Raw genomic sequence first — 22025 nt, 5'->3', positions numbered from 1 at the left:
TTACACATTTCATCATAACACTTTAAAATCTATAGTCACTACAAACATTTCCCATTCCGATCACCGCACGACAACCTCACTCGAACCCAAGACTCTTTCATCCCACACACAATACTATGTAATACTCGGTAGCTTTATTAAGAAGAAAGAAAAAAAATCCTACGTATGTTCACTGAAAATAGAATTATCCGCGATAATATTTAATGTTTATAAAATTCTGCAGTAACAATGAACTTCTGCAGCCACGAAGAAAAATGAACATCTAATATAATTCCAAAGCGAAGAACTAGCATCATATCGCCCGACTTCTGTTAAAAAATTACGTATTGTTTATTTACTTAAATATCTCGATTTCTAGACTATGCAGAATGTTGAAACTTTCAGAATATATTAATTTTGGGTCACTTGACCTAACTGTACATTCATATGGGCTGTGAATTATACCTTCTAGGTTTTATTTCGGAAAGAAAGGTCAATTTCATGAAAACTAAATCACTAAGCACCTCGACAGAAGAATGGCGGTTAGTACTGACTTTTGACACTAGGGCTAGCGACGATATAATCAACCCTTGAACAACTGAATGTGACCTTGTACACGGAATTATTATACTATATTACGTTCACTTAATGACGGAAAAATAAAGAATTTATCGCATAGTAAATACTACACTGTCCATATTTAATTATCTCACGCACTCTTTCATCACTTAACTACCACAATTACTACTACTAGATTACAAATATACACATACTACTTAAACTACAAGACACATCATGCCAATACACACCAATCATCACTATCATTAATACATGTTATACTAATAAATATACACAGAAAACATTCATATTTTACCATTTTAAATCGGCTCGAAAGGAGAAGGAAAGAAAGGGACAGGGCCAACTGGCCCTTGTTTTCACTGAATCACACTCTTTACTCAACCTGTTTAATCAATGCCCTGAGGGGACATATCGAAGTATTAGCTAACAATAGGACCCCTGCCCTGAAGGGGCAGGAACCCGGAAACAAACTAAATGTTCAACTCATCCCGCTGGAAGCCGTACTCCCAATTTGGGAGTCAGATAGGAGCCCTCTTGAAACTTTACACGTGCATCATGATTGCTATACTAACTACAACAGAATTAAATGCCGCCATGTATGTTAAAAAAAAGAAATCACTCGCTACCTACATAAGCAAATCTATATACGGACAGGTCTTATAACCCTCAATTAGCAGGAAATTTGGGAGGTGAAAATATCAGGGGAAACACTAATCTTCCGAAACTGTTTATAGATTTTTTCTTTCTAAGAACAACTAGCAAACTGATGCACTTCACAGAACCTGTCCACCACTAATTATATCAGCAAAACATGGCGTTACCGAGTTGACTTCCTATTTCTGCTCTACAGTCCGGTTTTTTACTATAAAAATTGGCAAATTATGGCTCCATAGCTTCCTGGACGGTATTTATTCAACTATTATACTATTTTACCTTTTACTGCAGCTTTTCGAGCTCCCTTTTGACTTTTATATCCTGGGAAGATCTTAGTCCGGCTGTTGTCAGTAAAATTCTTGCAAGGAATGGAATAATTGCGCCCTAATATCATAGCGTGGGTTTATCATCCAATCAAAACTAAGCATTTTGGCGGTGGGGCTTTGAAACGAATAAAATTTGGTAAAATCTGGATTAAACTAGATTTTAGAAGGACCTAGGTATCTAAAAGAGAGGTGAAGGGTGGTCCTGAAAATTCTGTCGAATTTTAGATTGGTTATTTGATCTGGAGAGTTCCGTCCAATAGTGGATCTATGTTTTCAGATAGCACTGACACCGTAAGAATTGTAATAATCCATTTACACATCCATATACAAGACTTATAACTAATTTAAAATATAAATAAAGATATTGATTCCCAAAACTATAATCCGTAATTAATGTTTTTTTTTACAGTTTTCCATGTTAATTTGAAATAGAATAATGAACAATATTACGAATTATATGAACAGCCAGAAATTTTTTGTTAAACGTCAAGTACAGTCGGTGCAAAAAATTTCGGGCACCCTCCTGTTAAGAACATAATATCATTAGACTGTAATGGCATATTACAACTACATTATCCTGTTGATAGGATGCACACCAAGAGTTACATTTATCTTCCCATCGATTGTGGTTGAAGCCGTATGTCCAGCTGTAGCTATACCCCAATCTTCCCCAACACCGAGAAAGGACCAAGGACCAATGTCTACTAAAAGAGGTTCTGTGCTATCCTACCCTAGCGTTAGAGTACATCTCTTCTCGTTGTTGTTACTCTTTTTACTCTTTTTACCTTTCACATAATCTAGTCTGTTTCTCATATTTCATAATAGTTGAGTTTCATTTATGCAATCCTTAGTATAATTTGAATTGCATGTATGATCTGTCAGCTTTATCCTATTTTTATTCTCTTGTTTTATAGTCTCTCCTCAGCTACAAGATCTGACATTTCCCCTCTGTACAATATGTAATCAATGCAATTCAACAATTCAACCATGTCTTCATGTGCCAGGTGAACTAGAAGTTCAAAACTGACACATGTTATTTCTCCTTTTGCACATAGCATGCAAAGTAAAGACAAAGCAAACATTTCCCCATTACACCAATGCAAAGTAATGCATTTCTCTAAACAGTTTTTAAATTTTCACAGTCATTCTTTGTAGAAAGTAATTTACATTGAAAAAATAAATCAGTGTTTTACAATGGAAATTACCTTAACAACTGAAGGAAAAAAACCTTCATTTCAGACTGATTCATATTTGGACACAACAAATCAAATGGCACGAGGTCAGGGAAATATGATAGAGGAGAAGTAACTGGTATAGTCTGACAGAAACGACTTGACCGCAGAGGTCTCATTCTTAATAGCTCATTACAATATTTCACAACATTGCAACGGAATTCGTTAATAACATTTTTTTTTCTAAATAAATCATTTCTACAATTCCTTCCCATTTAGTTACCTAACAACTTTTTTTTAAAAAAAAATATTTTAAACTTTAGTTCTAAGTTCTGTTAATGATCAAGTCATCATTGTCGGACTGTAGTGTAGGCTTTGCGAACATTTATTGTTTCCAGTGCCAAGTGGGTGAGAATATTTTCTACTAATAGATAAACATCTTTGGTAAATATATACTACGTCACTTTTCCTTCAGAGCATCACGAAGTTTTTCAGCAGACTTCTGTAATAGGTCCCAGGTTGGTCATGACCATATGTTAACACTTTAACTCTAGCTTCTTCTACGTTTAGTTCACTTTAGAAAGATATGTATTTGGTAGAAGAAAAAAAAGTTACGCATGCAAAATACATGGCAAATAAATCTTTCAACGTTGTATTTTAAGATGAATACAACGTTTATTGTTGGGTGGAATTACTACAATATAAGCGAGCTCGTTCGTTCTTGTAAGCTACTTCGAGCCACGCTTAAGCGTAGGATTGCAAGTTTTAATCACTAAGGATTACACCCTTACAATTTCAGAGATATGAAGGCATAACTATTTGGCAGAAAGCTACATGCGAGCCTTTTAGATCATGGTGTGTGTGAATACTTCTAATGTTTACTCAAAATTTAAGCCTCTGTGTCATGGTGATATACTCAACGTTTATTAACAGTCACAAAACGATATATATGTACTGATTGTATCCAATGATGCTACTCAATGGGAATATATATACAGGGTGTTTAATAAGTAATGGTCATAAATTGAACCGTAGATAGTACATGCCAAAACTAACAAAAAAGTCTTAGTAAACATGTGTCCGCAAACGCTTCATAACGGAGTTAGGGCCTGTCGAAAGTGTGGGAAAATGAAGTTTAGAGACGAATATCTCAAAAAGTATGAATCGGACAGAGGGCGGTCCAATGAATGACTATCGAAGTCAGACATGCGCTATGCAGAAATGCATGGTTGATAACTTTGCAATGCACGCGCAAGGGAATCCCCAAATAAACGGAGGGATTCCCGGAAAATTGTCTAAGGAAAGGGGGCTCGAGATGAACACCGAGGGCGAGTCTATCCACCATAATTCACAAGTCGTGGTACCAGGTCAAAAGCTCGAAAAGATACAAAATGGCGCACAATGTTTACTTGCCGTGTGTGGTTGCATAACCAGCAGGAAATGAGACATGTAATCGAAGTGTGGTCATGTACGTTCAAAATTGCTCCAGGAAGAATTCCGACAACTAATGCATACGTACAAGTGTGGCAGCACTTAGGTAAATCAAACGGTGCACAGATGAAGCATTATGTGCTAAGCAGTTAACGTAACGAATATCCACAAACTGGATTGCAATGGGAAAAGCATGACAACATTCGAGTATGTGGGAGGCGAATCTGAAACATTCCGCATGTTGAACGCGTAAGTGTATTACAACGAGCAAAAAATGATGGACATGTCGTGTTTCTCTATATCAACAAACATAAATCGTCATGTTGGTAATGTGTACAGCATTAATCATAAGGTAAACAATAAATACCCAGATGTGTAACCACAGAAGAGATGCATGAGAAATTAACGTACCTCTATCATTAAAGTAAATGTTGGATGTGTCGTCGGAAAGTCTGTGGGAGGCAGAGGTTGGACACGTTGCAGATGTTATGGGTACAACTGCTGTTCATGGAGAATGTGCCATACGAGAGCATTGGATACGCGTTCGGCAAGCCCCACACGTCTTGTGCTCGTTCCTGGGGTTTCGTCCACTGCCTGTAGTACGCGTTCTTCTAATTCAGGGGTACGTACTGTCCTTGGCCTTCCCGACCTGGAACAATGTGTAAAGCTCCCATGTTCCCGTAGCCGCTGATGTATTCTGAGAAATGTTCTTCGGTCTGTTTGCTGTCTCGTAGGGAAAGTCTCGCGATATAATCTAACGGCCTCTATCGCATTCCCGTTTGCTTTGCCGTGCATAAAGTGCATGTCAGCATACTCAATATTACTGTAAATTGTATCAATGGCAAGGTAAACAATAATTTAGCAACACACTAATAGCACTAATTAACACTGCACAATAGTATCCCCGTGGCTTTGCAACACTACTGAAACTATTGCACTGTTCCCCGCAATACGATGAAGTAAGTACATCTACAACACTGTAAAGGCACGCGCGTTTGACACCTCTTCAACACACAGAACTACTACATTCACTATAGGCGAGAAATACAAGTGAAGACAACGAACCTCTACACTCTGAATCATTCTCCCAAGCGACTACTCCTGTACGACGAAAGCATGTAGACCTGTAGCAGAACCCTTTAGGCAACATAACAAACAAACGTGGAAAGGCAAGCGTGTTTCCAATTCACGTCTGTAATCGAAACAATGTAGTGTTCTTCCATTCCATATTTCCTGGTTTACCAGCTGATTGCAAGACCTGCGTGCACAGTTTTTTTCTTTACGTATACGTACAAGGGATGAATCAAATAATGAGCAACCTACAGGCGCTCGATTGATTGAGTTATTGTTGTTTTAAACGAGCTTAGGAGCTTCAAAGGACGGGACCTACGATTTGGATAATCTGAGATCAGACCCACTGCATTCAGTGGGCACTTCAGCGGATTTGAACCCGTAACATCATGCACCCAAGGTGAACTCAACGTCTGTTGCAACCCCGATTCAGTTTTTCCAACTATCTTGCATGTTGTACCAGTGTTCCTTTCGGCCATTCCATTCATTTTCGCGCATCGTTTGTTTTACCTTGGTATTGGTACAGTAAAGGACTACTCTGTGCATGTGCATTCGTCTTAGGAATATGCTCTGAAGTAGTTCAGAACATGCACCACCAACTTTCTTCGATTGGCTCTCTCATTTCCTGTTCGTTATGCAACCACACACGGCACGTAAACATTGTGCGCCATTTTGTATCTTTTCGAGCTTTCGACCTGGTACCACGACGTATGAATTACTGGTGGATAGACTCGCCCTCGATGTTCATCTCGAGCCCCCTTTCCTTGGACAATTTTTCGGGAATCCCTCCGTTTTTTGGGAATCCCTTGCGCGCGCATTGCAAAGTTATCAACCATGCATTTCTGCATAGCGCATGTCTGACTTCGATAGTCATTCATTGGACCGCCCTCTGTCCGATTCATACTTTTGAGATATTCGTCTCTAAACTTCATTTTCCCACACTTTCGACAGGCCCTATCTCCGTTACGAAGCGTTTGCGGACACATGTTTACTAAGACTTTTTTGTTAGTTTTGGCATGTACTATCTACGGTTTAATTTATGACCATTACTTATTAAACACCCGATATATTCCCATTGAGTAGCATCATTGGATACAATCATTTTCAGAGAGCTAATACTTCGGAAGCATAATTAAGTCATTGTCATTTATGAAAAGGGGTGAACAACTTGGGAGCTCACTGTGCTAACTCTGGATAGGTGCTGATAGATGATTTTGCAAGATAGTGGATACGGACTTGTAAAGATATTTTTATTTAATTTACTATAGCATTTCCTTTATCACTGTCCATTCCACTTTCTTTGTGAGAGAATTCCTGGCCAAAAGCAACATGGCAACGGTACCCCGTCCTCTCTACTCCCCTGACCTAGCCCCATGCGACTTCTACCTGTTCCCGAAGATGAAACTCGCGTTGAAAGGGTGATGTTTTGACTCAATTGAAGCCATCCAAGCGGAGTCGCAACGGGTCCTGAACACCCTTCAACCTGCGGACTTCCAGGAGTGATTCCAAAAGTGTAGATAACGCTGGGATCCTTGCATACATACCGGAGGAGACTATTTTGAAGGTGACGGAGAGGGAGAACATTAAGTCGTAAGTATGGTTTTCTGATTTTTACAATGATATTCCCTGATATTTTCGGTAGCACCTCGATATTCCATATTCACTCTAATGTCTCGACTAAAATGGCAGTTGTAGGAATCTAATATTACTCTCGTTTTCAATATTAATTGAAAAAATATCACGCCATACTTCTCCACGTGGTGAACTCGTGACACCGCTAATTGTTTTTTGACGCAAAAATAACTTTATTTTGCTATCTTCTCGCAAAATTGCACTCAAAAAGTATTTTTCATTAATTGGTCATATTTATGAACGAATATTTGCTGAAACGTGAACTATTTTTCTTTAAATAAACTGAGTTATAAATAGACTTTAAAGATTTTAAGTTTATAAATATAAATATATATATATATATATATATATATATATATATATATATATATATATATATATATATATATTCTAGCATAGGATCACGGATAATACCAAACGTGATGAATATGGAGTAAATAACAAAGTGGAGACATATTTTAAAAATATATATGAAGAGTGTCCTGATTTTCAATATTGCTATTGAAGTGATTTATGTACCTTCTGCAATCACTGATTCACGATAAGGACGAATGTCAGACACATCATAAATATTTCAAAGATGCGTAAAAAAAATCTATCTTTTTTTTTTTTTTTTAAAAAAATTACTAATTCTGTAACATTCCCACGATCAGAACCAATGATAAACTGATCAGAGTTGATTGTACGGAACTGTTGTACAAATCACGCAAAATGCTTGCTATAAACAAGTTGTATAGAAAAAATGGAGCACGTGGAAACATTAACAAAAGAACTATTTTTTGTCGAAAGTTTATGTACGTTTTTCCTGTAATCAATGTCGGACGAAGGCCACCTCCTCCCACATGTAATCATTACAATGAAATTATTACGATATTAACACCGATGTTTGCTTCATGTGTATTTAGACTGGTTTGTTAATAGTTAGATCTAAATTTGATTGTATTGTTAATAGACTATGCATCATTTTAAAACTTTCGTAAGGTTTATATAGCTAACGTTAAGCTATTAATATAGTCTAAACTATCAAAACAGCCATGCCCACAAAGTTGATAATTATGACAAATGACGGCACCCATAATTCTTATATAACTTCCCTCTGGTGATATGGGTGGTGTAGATGTATAAAAGTTCCACATGCAAGCATTATTTGTTAAAGAAGACTCAATCTTTCAAGATGTTCAACAAATTGTTGATAGTTTTATTTTCCAGTTTCTGCAGTCTTACAGCAGGTAATAAGATGTAAACTTTATATCATTATTATAAATAGTTGTCTGCTTATTTTTAATCTTACAATTGAAAATGCTATGATTAAGAAAATATATAGTATGATAAACTAACACACTTAAAAAAACAAATCAGTGTATGGTCATTAATTAGAAACGATTTTTGGTCATTCTCTAAAAATGTCCTGAAGTGTTCTATGAGTGTGCATAAAGTGTCTCACATGTATCCTAGCAGTAATTAGTAAGAAGTGCTCTAATAGTGTTCAAAATATGTTTGAACTTCGGAGGTGTCCAATCAGTATCGAAATGACCTATAAATGTATAAAGTATCGTAACATTGTTTCCAAATATTTGCTCATATAGCATAGTTTAAAAGTTGATTTCTGTGCGCTTACATTCATTGGACATACCAGAAGTTCAGGCACGTATAGAACACTTTTAGTTTACTTCCTATTAACCACTGTTACGAGGAATTCTAGACATTTGTTGTTCAAGAAAGGTTACACATACAGATTCGAAGAAGGAAATAAACACACATACAAACTAACAAATCACTAAATCTTTTCTTTAACAATGATAACTATCTATATATATAAAAGAGAACGCACAAATCCTTTGTTACCTCATCACGCTAATACGGCTGAACCAATTTCTTTTATTTTTGGGGGGTTATTAGGATTTGGACCCTAGATGGTTTTTATCATATCACTTTAATTTTTAATTACCAGTGTCTTGAGATAATTGACCATTCAAGTGTCCATAACGTACAAATCCTTTGTTAGTTCATCATAGGTAAAAATAAACGTATTTATATGCAACCCGCATGACCGTGTCACTCGGCGGGTTAACATAAATGACAGGCGATATAATGTTAACATTTACTGCAATCTACTATGGTTTTTATCATATCACTTGAAAGCGAAAACTTCCGGGGTGACCGCAGCGAAGCGGGGCGGGTTAACATAAATGACAGGCGATATAATGTTAACATTTAATGCAATCTTCTATGGTTTTTATCATATCACTTGAAAGCGAAAAAGTAAAAATTATCTAAGTAACAAAGTTTATTGCGTTCCGGGGTGACCGCAGCGAAGCGGGGTGAACGCTGCTAGTTATACGATATAGTTTAGAAAGTTTATTTTTAATATAAAATATTTGCGTTTATGATTAAAGAAAATGTTTTAGGAGAATATATTTTAAGGTAAGCAAGAAAATATCAGAGTGATAAGACCCTGGTGCAGCGACAAATCAAATAACAACATTATTCTTTGTACAGTAGTAAGGTAGTAAATAGAATTGGGAGATTATTGGGAGGATTAAGATTTATAAAATGACATAATTTTTCTTGAAAACACAACAAATTATAGAGCAAATATTGGAAAGCAATGGTTTTAAAACTTTCCTATAACGCGGACCGCCCTGCTCATTCCGAAAGTGATCTGCGGACCCCCTTACAATGCTATTTGAAATTTCACACGGTATTGAAAAATTATACTAATTAGAATTAACTCTGACAAGAAAAATACGAAGAAAAAATGCAATAACTAATTTATTCTAAAGGAATGCATGATTGTTTCCTAGTGAACAAAATTTCAATTGAAAGTGCAGTAACTTTCAAGACTGAAAATCAATGTCTCGTTTTCTTCATTTTTATTTTAAAGGAAATCCATTTGATTAACAATATTCTCAAATGTGGGGTCATTAATGTGAGGAATTTATTCTTTGTGGTTTTCGATAATTGCATTGAAATCTGGAATAAGTTTTGTCAGCAACAATCTTAGGATCGATTTTACTTGAAGATAAAATCCATGAAATTCCGAGGCGTAGTACAGTTAATGTACAACTGCTTTTGAAAAAGTGCCCTAACAAAGAAAAAATTTCTCTCACTTGAAGTGGTCCTATATAACTATTGACCGGCTTCAGGGCAGAAATTAGTAAAGTAGGAAAACACTTAAATTTACGAACGTAGGTATAAATTCTAACTGCTTTCTATTTAGTATCTAAAAAAAAAAAAAATACTTCTTGCATAACAACTGAGTTCAATTTTATTATAACACATTTCAATCCTTAGGCGTCGCGGACCCCAAGGGGTCCGCGAACCCCACTTGGAGAACTACTGTTGTAAAGAAAATTCCACTTAAAATGCAAAGATTGTACATAATTTGTAAACTGGTTATGGAAAGAAAAAATGAAAATGAAAATTTTTAACGTCCTACGATATATGCCTTTTAGACTAAAGGAGTCGTAGTTATGAAAAGAAAATATGTATGTTGATAAAATATATATTTGCTGTTTCAGGGTAAAGGAATTCCAATAAATAATTTACGTGATGATTACATTGCTTGTGGACCAAACATCACTAACTTTTAGCCACAGCAAAATTTATCATATATTTTGTAATTTCCTTTGGTCTTTTGCAATTGTAGTTAGGTTTATGTTAGATTTATAGCTACAATTTATAAATTAATGGTTAATGCTAATATTATGTTATTATTCTATGTCAACATATACGTTAATTTGGAGTAAGGATCTTTTTTCTACTTTTTAAGCTCTTATATATATTTATCGTAAATTGTTTCCTAACTACGAAGCAGAAAATTATGAAACTTTTAAATTTATCTTTGTAATTATTTTGTGTTTCTAGCCTTTGTAATTTACATAGACTAAAAGTCCTCTCTAAGGTAGTTTATGTGTAAGATTTTCGTTATATTTTACTCACTTTTAATGCTATATAGGCTTACGAATATTGGTCGGCTGCCGAAAATAGATTAATCTTACTTCACGGAAGCAATTTTATTTATAAGATAAATTTGAATTCTTCTCTTCATTTTATTGTAAGGATTCTGAGTAATCTTACAGAGTAGTTCAGCTAATTTAAAATTATTCAATGTAACTGTTTCATATTTATTTTTCCCTTCTGTAGTTTCCGCATACAATTATAGAGAAGTACTAGGACTTTCCATTCTGTTCTACGAAGCCCAGAGGTCTGGAAAACTCCCTGGAAGCAATCGCATTCCTTGGAGGGGAGATTCTGCTTTAAATGATAGTGGCTTAAATGGTGAAGACCTCAGTGGAGGCTATTACGATGGTAAATATTTGTAGACTCTAACGTTTGTGGTTTTAGCTCTTTCTTACTATTACAGTGATGTTAATGTGCAGAGTCAACAAAAGCATTTATTTGGAGTTTTAAAGAAAAAGCTACATTACGAATAAAGTAAATCATGACTAAACATAACAGATTTTTATTATTGTAATATAAGATTTTTCCAGCAAAATTGGAAGCAACTACTGACAAATAAGATTGCAATATATCATTGTTAAATGATAATAGAGACACGTGGAATAGTTTAATCCCTCACAAAGGCATATAAATCCTTACTAATCTATTCAACTAGCGCTATTTAAATGTTGTCCTGCTTTTAAAGCCTAAGTCTTCGAGAAACAATGGCGGGATTTAGTGGGCCTGCTGTACAGGAGTGATGGACTTGAGTGATGAAACAATACTCCATCTTGTTCAAGAACTGAAATAGTTTTTTCAGAGCAAAAACTAATAAAGTGCTATAAGGATTCACTACACTGTGGAAAAAAAAAATGTTGCAGTGCGTTTGCATGGCAGTATGTTTCTTCTGGGGTTTGAACAAAGACATTGTGTACAAGGTTAAAATCGATAATGCCAACTACCTGTACGCAAGAATCAGCGAGGCAATTACCATTGTTATGCCAGAGTTGCTCGACAATCTATGTTAAATTTATTTTCTCTTGAACGTAGTCATACCATGAATGGTGCACACATAGAAACACATTGACATTCAAACGCACTTTAACATTTTGTTTTATTGTAGTATAATGGATTCTGGTAGCATTGTGTATTTGCATTGAATAAAGTATTTGAGTTGCCAAACAAAATTTCTTTCATTCAACCAACCAACCACTCCTGCACAGTAGCACCACAAAACCCACTATTATTTCCTGAAGACCCTGTATAAACAAAAGACATAGATGGCTAAAGATTATGTTCAGTGAGTGCGTGCTCATGATTCCACCCAGAGATAGAAAATTTAAATGCCGTAAGTGCGTAATCGGGCATGGCTTAAAGGATTAATATTACAACAGAAATCCATAATAATAATAATAATAATAATAATAATAATAATAATAATAATAATAATAATAATAATAATAATAATAATAATAATAATAATAATAATAATAATAATGTGTTTTTGCTATTAAATGAATTCTGTTCATGTTATGCTCATGTATTACAAGAAATACTTGTAACTCTGAAAACATTATTTAAAATGTATTTAAAATTAAGAGAGTTCAATATAGTTTCAGGTTATTGATACATTATTAACTATAGTGTGAATTCTTCTCGTCCTGATGTAATCAAGGAGTTGATTGAATATGTTCCAGTATTGGTCTCAACATGTAATAGGTGCTGTGCTATTCTGAGCCTGTTTTAGTGACCACGAAGGATGTTTTGTTTGTTTGTTTGTTCAGTGCCACAAAAATCCGTTTTTGTCCATTTTTCCTGGTGCATGCATGCGATTTTGTTTAGTTGGTATATAACGCTATGCCTTCAGAAACCGCTATGTACAATTTCTGTTCTAAACGCAATTTTTTACAGATAATTATAGGAGAAGTTTAGTCTAGATCATATATACAAAGAATCTTACATGATATCATTCATTTAAGGAGTAATCTCAACATGTAAAAGAAGTCGTGACTGACTGACTGATCAATGTCCACGCCAAACTGGTTAAGAGCCTGCTTTACTAAAAATAATTCAAAATTTACCATTTTTCTTTTGCTTCTTTATTCATCACTGAAAGAAGATAATGAAATCCAAGTTACCACAATCATAGATAATGTTATTCTACAACAGAAAATACGAACCTGAGAAATGTTCAGTGTTGCCATCCATAGAAATTACAGTGTTGCCAGAAAAGCAACGCCACTAAAATCTAAGTTAAGGCAGTGAGTAGAGGAACGAACTCAACTGCATTTGGTTACGTTTCGTGTTGTTTTGGTTTCCTGTGAACTACTTTTTAAATAGTAGTTGTATTTAGTTTGTAATAAACAAAATAGTTTTAACATACATTTGTTAAAACTAAATAATGTTATTTAAAAAGTAGTTCACAAGAAACCCAAAACAACATGATACGTAACCAAATGGAGTTGAGATCGTTCCTCTAGTCACTGTTTTAACTTAAATTTTAGAGGCGTTGTTTCTTCTGGCAACACTGTAATTTTTATGGATGGCAACACTGAAAATCCTTCAGGTTCACATTTTCTGTTGTAGAATAACATTATCTATGATTGTGGTAAGTTGCATTTCATTATCTTCTTTCACTTATGAATAAATAAACAAAAGAAAAATAGTAAATTTTGTACTATTTTTAGTAAGACAGGCTCTAGAAGCTTGAAATTTTGACAGGGTGTAGAATTTGTGATGTAATACCGCACTTAGGAGGATTTTTTTTTTTTTTTTTTTTTGTAAAACTTCAACGGGAAAGAGTGAGAAGAGGGGTGGCAATTATCATAAATGTTCATTTCTCGGAATCTCTGAATATTAGTCATGAAATTTGGTATATGGATTTCTCATTTAAAACAATTAGACACGGCTTTCATAGTTTTTTTTTCAATATTTGATCTAGAATGAAGAAAAAAGAGTTGGAAGGAAAAAGGGATGGGAATTACAATATCTACATATCTTGCAATTTCTCAGTTACATTTGGACGAAGGTGGAATGCGAAACTAAAATCTATTTTAACAGAGATCGAACTTGAGCGGTGGATACCTTATCGACAACGACACCGCAGATCTGGAATGGTGTGTACTTCCCAATAAATATTACAATTAAAAATATAATGAAAAGAGTCAAATCCTCAATTTCACACGCAAAGAGGGATTTTAAGTGAATGTTATTCCAGACTTTATTATTGTGTTTAGTATGAGATGCGTAGCAAAACTACGCTCTTAGGGTGGTCCGTATTTTCAACTTTCAAGTTTCTTTGAGTCTCACCCTCTAAAATGATTCCATGTCAGACCAAAGTAATCCCTGAAAAAAAAAAATAGCTTGATTGATTAAATGGTGGCCCAAGTGACCTAAAGTTTTGAATGCATTTACAGTGTACAATATGATCCAAATTATAAGGTAAGTTGAGGACGGCTTGAGGGAGAGGCACCATATCCGATAGGAGTAATGAAGACAGAATCACGTCTATTACTATATAGTACCATCATGACTGTTAACTTGAAGTCCGTCATCTTGGGTTCAGGTCCAAATTTTTTAATAGAAAGGGGATTACGTGACACTTTTTGGGGTAGTTTCTTTCCGCAAACATGTACCGGTACATTTGACGTTATTTCCAACTTATCTAGTTATTACCTTCATAACATATGTTTATTAACTTACAACTGTACGTCCAGATGAACACGTAATACACGCCTTTTTATTTAGTACGACCTAGACTTTTCAATAGTTCAACGTTCTCTGTTCTACAGACTTCCGACTTATAGAATGAAATATCAAATACAGCTAGGGGTAAAAGTGGATTTGAAAAGGTGGGAGGGTCATGACGTCACACCGTCTTCCGTGCTTATTTTCGCCCATTGTAATTTTTTTAAATAGGGGGACGCCACAGAATTTTCTGGAAATGGGGAGACGTCGTTTCCCCGTGTTCCCTCTCACTTTTACCCCTGAATACAGCAGTAGGTTTATTCAATTCTGAAGCTGCATATGAACTGCATTGCGATGTCATTTTAGTGGATAAATTCTAGTCCACTATTGTCAGCCTTTCTTGTTATTACTTTAGATGTTATTATAGACCTGTTATTATTGTATAATGGTATCATCTGTTAGAATTGTTAACTATTCTAGTGTAAACTGTTCGGCTGTATCTGAAATTACGTTCGTAAATAAAATGTATAGAATTATATTAATCTACTCTTATTAGTTTTCTTAAACTATGGCATAGAAGTATCTTTGGCATGCACCTCATATATTTAATATTTATTAATGTCATTATGTTAATTGCTACTTTTTTTATTTATTTTCAATTTATTGTATTTATAGCTGGAGATTACGTGAAATTTAATTTCCCTCAAGCATATTCTATGACCGTCATTGCTTGGAGTGTAATATCTAACAAAGGAGCCTATCAAGTAGCCGGTAAGTAGTAACAACAGATTCGTTTTGATTCTTGGTTTTAAATTTCTAAATTAACAATGTATGCTTAAATTATTTGTTTGATTATTATTACTAGGGCCGGCCTTAGGTGGTGTGGGTCTCGATTGGGAACATTTTGCCCCAGGTTTACAATTAACTTGCACCAAGGTCTGTAGAACCTATATATACAGAACATGTTCATTTTTTTCATGCTAAATTTCATTTTTTTTATGTTTTCGGCAGCCTACAACTCCGAAAGGAAGCATTTATGCATCCAGGTTGGTCTATACTTTTTATCTTATCTTGGTGTCAGGAATCACCTCCCAAACGTTGTCAGTGTTGTTTTGAAACACTGTATATAATATGACTGAATAAAACATAACACCTGCGTATAATTTCTTATGAAAAGTAGCTAGTTACTAAAGGCATGCTTAAAAATGAATGAATGAATGAATGAGAAAATGAGTTCATCTTCGTTGTTTCAGTCACACTCAATGATATACGACAATCTTTTACCTGATGTTATATTGACATTTCCTACTCCTCTTTATGCTATTCTTTCATAAAATCAGTGACTTCACATTAATATATGAAGTGAGAAAACTATTGCACCTTAATTTAAAACTATCGATTACATAAGTGATAGCAGTCACGGAGTTTCAGTAACAAACTTTGTAGCACTGGTAAGACGTATTTACGTATTTACAAGATAAAACAATCCAATCCTTACTAAATCAAACGTCCTGAAAACGAAAATGCAGTCAGTTTTTTCATATCACCCTCAGATTTTCTGCTATGATAATGATAATGATTAACAGCTGATAGGAGTAAATGTAATTTGAGATAGAAAGTAAAAGGTATTTATGAAGATAAATTCTAAGTTTTAATGAAAGAAATACATGTATGCGATACTAAACATTGCAAACACATCATTTACAAACTTATGTGTAAGTATATCGTTATTAAGTATTCATACACAGGGTGTTTCATGAAAGGCCAACAAACTTCACATATGTGTTCAGAACCTCAATACAAGAAAAAATCAACTTTGATCGAAAACGCTTAAGTACGGAGACAGGGATAATAAAAAGGTAAGAGGAATGACCAATTCCAGTAATTATTTTTAATGAGCTCTCTCTCCGTAATTAAGCGTTTCCGACCAAAATAGCAGAAAAACGTTTTCCTTGTATTGAGATCCTCAACACACATGATAAGTTTGTAAATTTAACCCTGGAACACCCTGCATGTTTATTTATAAGCTTGATTAAGAAAAACGATTAACAGCAAAAACAGTTTCGAAATATTTTCCCGTTTCTATGTTGTGGAGTCCTCTTTCAGGAGAAACTAATGGTAATTTCTCATCATGGACGGGTTCTATTTCCTTTTATAACGTTTTCCCATCTGCAAAATGTTCTGGTGAAAACGCTCACTCTCTTCATTGCTTATAGCAGCTAATTTTTTAGAGAAATAACTCAAACAGAAATGCAGACAGTGAATGAAATTTAAAATACATATTTCACCCTTGCGTCTCATAATTTTTCAAGAAGGTTCTGTTCCAATATACAGTATTTCATATTTTTTTTTTCTTACAAGTAAACTTATCGATGTTGAAATCTAGCTTCCAGACCAAACTTGGCTGAGAAGTGTGGAACATCAAGAAACGAGCGCAAGCAAAATTTAAAGTGCTTCCGTCCATAAAGACAGCCGCAGTGGCCAAAATCTGATTGATCAGAATAAGCTATAACAATGAGTTTCAAGTTTGAAAATTTCAATTTATTTGTAAAATGTGTAAAGGGATGGAAAAGAAAAACGCATTAACCGATACCAGGAGGAAGTACACATCTATTTGAGAGTATGTTTATTATTGCCGCCATCATGAAGTAGGCCATCTTATATCTCGCTCTACTTTTTTAAATAGGAAGGGCGTCAGGTAATATATCAATAGAATTTTACTAGAAATACAATGGTGAAGTCTATGTTTCCATACGTTTATATTTATAAGACATAATGAAATGCACATTGATATGAATTCATTGGTTCAAAGATTTCTTAACAGCTGTATCTTTTTGAAAAGAATGCAAGTCAGAATAATCTAATATACGCTCGTGAGAAATCACATTTTGGTATTATAACAAACGTAGGTGCACCAACACTATATGAGTAATAATTAGGGTCGGCCTTAAGCCGATTGGACCGATTGCTCCCAATCGGGCCCCGCGCTAGCCATCTACTCTACCCTCCGTTCTAATCTACTCTCCATACCCGCTTTAACAGCATATTAGGCCGCGGACCAAACAAGTGTGTTGTGGTCCCTATGACTTCATTTTGCTCCTACTTGCTATTCTGCTCGCGGGGCCCCAATCATTTCACTTACGTTTGTTATAACACCAAAATGTGATTTCTTGTCTTGCTTATAAAATATTTTCATTATATTCACACACAACGGACAATAAATTCCTCTTTTCTTTCATGGACCTAATAATCCGAAATTTCAGATCCCATATCATATGCAAGTTATTCTAGGGAGGGTCATGATTTTTTCAGGGAGCCTTGCTTTTTACATACTAAAAGGGAACCAAAGGTCTTCTTTCAGATTATGAAAGAATTGATAACTCAACATGCATACATACAATTATACATATACATACGTACACTCATGTCCAAAAGATTGTCGCATATCTATAACTGACTTCTTGTAAGAATATAATTTGATAATGATTTTGCAGGGTACTTTTAATACTGATACTATGTGTATAATGGGGAAATGTATATTTGTGGTAAATTTCATAGGAAAATAATTATAAATACGAAAATTAGAATGAGTAAAATAAAATGTTGCTTAATGGATAAAATTTTCTTTTCTTTTATTATTCTTATTTACTGCTCTTTTGACGTGAAATTTGCCACATACATTTCTTTGCCGATTATACACATACTAACATTATAAGAAATATCGGGCGAGTTCGTTATCAAATTATATTCGTACAACAATATATTTATACACATGCGACAATAATCAGTAGGTCCACGTCTCATATAGCCTCGCTGCTGAACGGGACATTAAACTCAAACTCAACTCAATTTTGGACATGAGTGTACATCGTATTATTTTTATTTTTATTTTATTTTCAGTATTCTACCTTATTGAGTCTAGACAATTCATGAAGTTAGATTAACAGATTGTAGAATGTAACAATAACCTATTCGTAAGGAAACAAACATTATTTATGGAAGTTCATTTGTCGCTGGTTCACCCCAGACCAACTGAACTTTGTGCTGGACAAATACTTGAGTTTTCTCGGATATTTCCCGTTTCTTTCCACTGTCTTTATTCCACTATTATAATTTATCTCATCATTATCCCCTCCCTTAGCCCCAGTGCATAATTGTGGGACGTTAGACAAAAACAACATTCATTTGTTAGACTTTGCATTTATACGGGTGTAAATACTAAAAAAAGAAATCTAAGAAACATTAAGATTAAACTTAGACCGTGTTATTCAACAGTATAGTAATAAATCCGCAATTGTGTGCATTGAACTGGGGAAATGAAAGTAACAAAGTGGAATACAAATTTCAGTTTTTTATTCTACTTTATTTAAGTGGTTTAATTTTTAAATGGAAATTTTTTCTTTTATATATCTGCTTATAGCATCAATTACCCACTTCGCTGGGTTAAATTAAGAAAAAATAGTAATGTGTTTTGTTAATCAGCCACTTTTTACTATTACTAAAGTGCTCTTTAATATCGGTCATTTTCGATTATTTTTATATATTCCCCTCCCCTACCCATGTTGCGGGGCACGGCATCAGAAGTATCATTGTTGATCTCAGCCACCTCGACGAAAACTATGAACTCGACACCAATATATATATATATATATATATATATATATATATATATATATATATATATATATATATATATATATATATCCCTCCCCTCCCTCAAGTTGCGAGGCTGAATTTGGATTTACGAAATCAGAAATGTCACTGTCCATTTCAGCGACCTGGATTCGGTAATAATATCGGTCATTTTACATCATTTTAAAATATATCCCCGCCCCCATCTCCCAAACTGTGGAGCTGAATTTGGATTTAAACAGCATCCCAAGTGTCACTGTTCATCTCAACGACCCCAAAAACTTAAGAGATTCGACGTTAATGTCGGTCATTTTCGATCATTTTTAAATGTATCTCCCCTCTTCCTTAAGTTACACCGCCAAGTGATACGACAAAAACTCATCTAGGCTAAACATTTGATCGAGATCGGTCGGAAGGTTCAAGAGTTATTAAGTTTTATTTATTTTCATATATCTCCCCTCTCATCCCCCTCCCTTAAGTTCTACCGTCAAAGTGAAATGATCTCAGGACCGAACCTCATCTATGTTAAAAAAATGATCGAAATTGATCATTTCGTTCAAGAGCTATTAACTTTTATTTATTTTTTTAACTTCTCTCTGCCCCCCTCTTAAGTTCTATCGCCAAAGTGAATAGATAAATACCATCTCAGGCCAGAACCTCATCTATGTTGAAAATTTGATCGAGATCGGTCGGATGGTTCAAGAGATTAAGAGTAACAAACATAGTCATTTTCAATTTTGAGTTGAGTTTAACACCCTTTTCAGCAGTGAGGCTATATGAGAACTTTCAATTTTATAATGTAGATAAACATTCTTCATTTACTGTAAGTGTTAACCAAGTGTAATAATCACATAACAGATAAACTACATTTGAAAAGGAGATCATTTGGGGAGGATTTCCTCATTGCCTACACCCCTATGCTTGTTCTTCCTAATAAGGGATATTTAAGTCCATGTAATTGAAAATGCAAAGAAAGAATCTGCGTATAGAAAACCCTAGAGAGAAACCGTATAATTTACCTAGGTAATTATAATATATATTCATTACAATTTATACATATTAAATAATCTATTTCCAGGGCAACTTCAGAATGTTGGACGACTTCTCAAATGGGGGACAGATTATTTAGTGAAATGTCATACCAGCAACAAGGAATTGTATGCTCAGGTAGGGGATGGAGAAGCTGATCACGGCCAATGGGGAAGGCCTGAAGAAATGACTATTGCTAGACCAAGTTATAAAATAGATGAACAGCACCCAGGTACGTATAAAATTAATTAAATAATGCATTCCATTTACGAACAATGCGGAATACTTAATTAGTGCGCATACGAGAATTATGCTCAAAGCTTTTAGAATAATTTCCTTACAATTGTCCGAATCTCACAGAACTTTGTCGCTCAGAACAGTCGCCCCCTCCTTATTGCAAAGCGCTTGTCCATCCTTGGGAAAATCAACTTCGAAGTAGCCCGATGAATAGGAAGGATCTGTCAGTAGTTGTGCATGTAGCTATTTATATCAGTGAATTGCCAGTCTTGTCTAGTTGAATCTCATATACTATGAGACTTTTATAGATCGGTTTGCTTCCAGGGACTGAAACTTGGCTGTAGTAACAGGTATACCTGTGGTAACGGATGTGTGTTTGGTAGTGGGACGAGGGACTTTCAATTCATCAACGTCTAACTTTGATAATGAAGTAGCCATCATGCATTTCCACATTTTGGATTAGTGTCTCAGTGGGGGACTCTTTATTGAAGATCTTCAGAGTATCGTCTGTTATCTCCCTCTGTGAAGAAGACTGATTTGTAGTAGAGTTGAGAACCACGGCCACAATCTCAGTTTTTTTTTCGGCTGACAAGAATTTTCTGTTTCTTCTTTTCTTCCAGCCGCTAAGTTTGGGTGTTGAGGTCAGATGAGGTGTCCTGGTTGCTTTTAGTAGCTTTTCAAAAAGTACTGCGCGGTGCGAATCCTTGAGTCTCTAGATTCACTTTGCAAAAGCGCGGGATAATTTTTCGCAGAGCAGTAAAGAGCTGCCGTTCTATCTAACCGTAAGTCAATTCTTCTTAGGGGGCCACGGTGGGTAAGTGGTAGAGCGCTTACCTCTGGTGCGTGGGGTCCCTGCCTCCATCCCCACCCGAGTAAGTTTGTGATGGACAACATCGTGTTCATAGGTTTTCTCGGGACACTCCCGTTTTCTCCTACTTTCTTATCCAACCAATTCTTCCAGCATCATTCACTTGCTTTAATCATCGTCTCCCTTAGCCTAAAGGGCATAATTGTAGTATGTTAAAGATTTCACTTCTTCTGAATCTTGTTCTAATAGCCTGTAGTTTACTATTATCTCAATATTAATTTCGTGAAACCGGCTTTAATTGCTGCCAAAAGTACTTGCGTCGTGTATAAATCTGAGTAGTGGTTGGGATTTTACTTTATACAATAGACCATGTCTCATATAGCCTCATATAGCTAAAAAGAGACTCAACCAACCATTATCGCCAGCACATAATAGAAAGAGTGAATATTTCGATTGATATCTTACTTCTTCCCTTATTCTGTTACAGGATCTGACCTAGCAGGTGAAACTGCTGCAGCATTGGCAGCTACTGCCATAGTCTTTCGGGGAACAAGATATGCACACTTTCTATTGCGTCACGCTAAAGGACTTTACGATTTTGCAATGGAAAACCAAGGAAGCTATTCCGACTCCATCCCTGAGGTGCAGGCGTTTTATAAGTAAGTGAAGCAGCACTGCACAAGTCCTCAACTAGTTGTATTTTCAGAATTTCATCAGTAATCACTTTTCTGGGATTAAGTTAGTTTAGGAAAGGACAACCTACCTATATTTCGATCAACTTTTCATATGAAGTGCGTTGAATATGCGAACTTAGCGTAACTGGTAATCTGTAATGATAATTTATTT

The 22025-nt window shown here is 35.1% G+C and overlaps 1 protein-coding gene across 1 annotated transcript in view; it reads left to right on the top strand.

The window, feature by feature from the left end:
- The first annotated feature begins 8018 nt into the window (after window positions 1-8018).
- The window catches only part of LOC145660920 (endoglucanase E-4-like), a 47463-nt gene continuing 33456 nt past the window's right edge, over window positions 8019-22025 (top strand). The window contains exons 1-5 of the mRNA XM_081726355.1: window positions 8019-8058; window positions 10991-11155; window positions 15149-15244; window positions 20184-20366; window positions 21667-21838. Coding sequence (XP_081582481.1) covers window positions 8019-8058; window positions 10991-11155; window positions 15149-15244; window positions 20184-20366; window positions 21667-21838 — 656 coding nt within the window. The remainder of the gene's footprint in view (window positions 8059-10990; window positions 11156-15148; window positions 15245-20183; window positions 20367-21666; window positions 21839-22025) is intronic.

Source organism: Thermobia domestica, chromosome 9 (assembly GCF_964235325.1).
Source record: "Thermobia domestica chromosome 9, izTheDome1.hap1.1, whole genome shotgun sequence".
In the NCBI taxonomy this organism is placed as follows: Eukaryota; Metazoa; Arthropoda; class Insecta; order Zygentoma; family Lepismatidae; genus Thermobia; species Thermobia domestica.
Note: the sequence above shows the minus strand (reverse complement) of the source record. Positions and strands in the feature narration are given on the sequence as shown.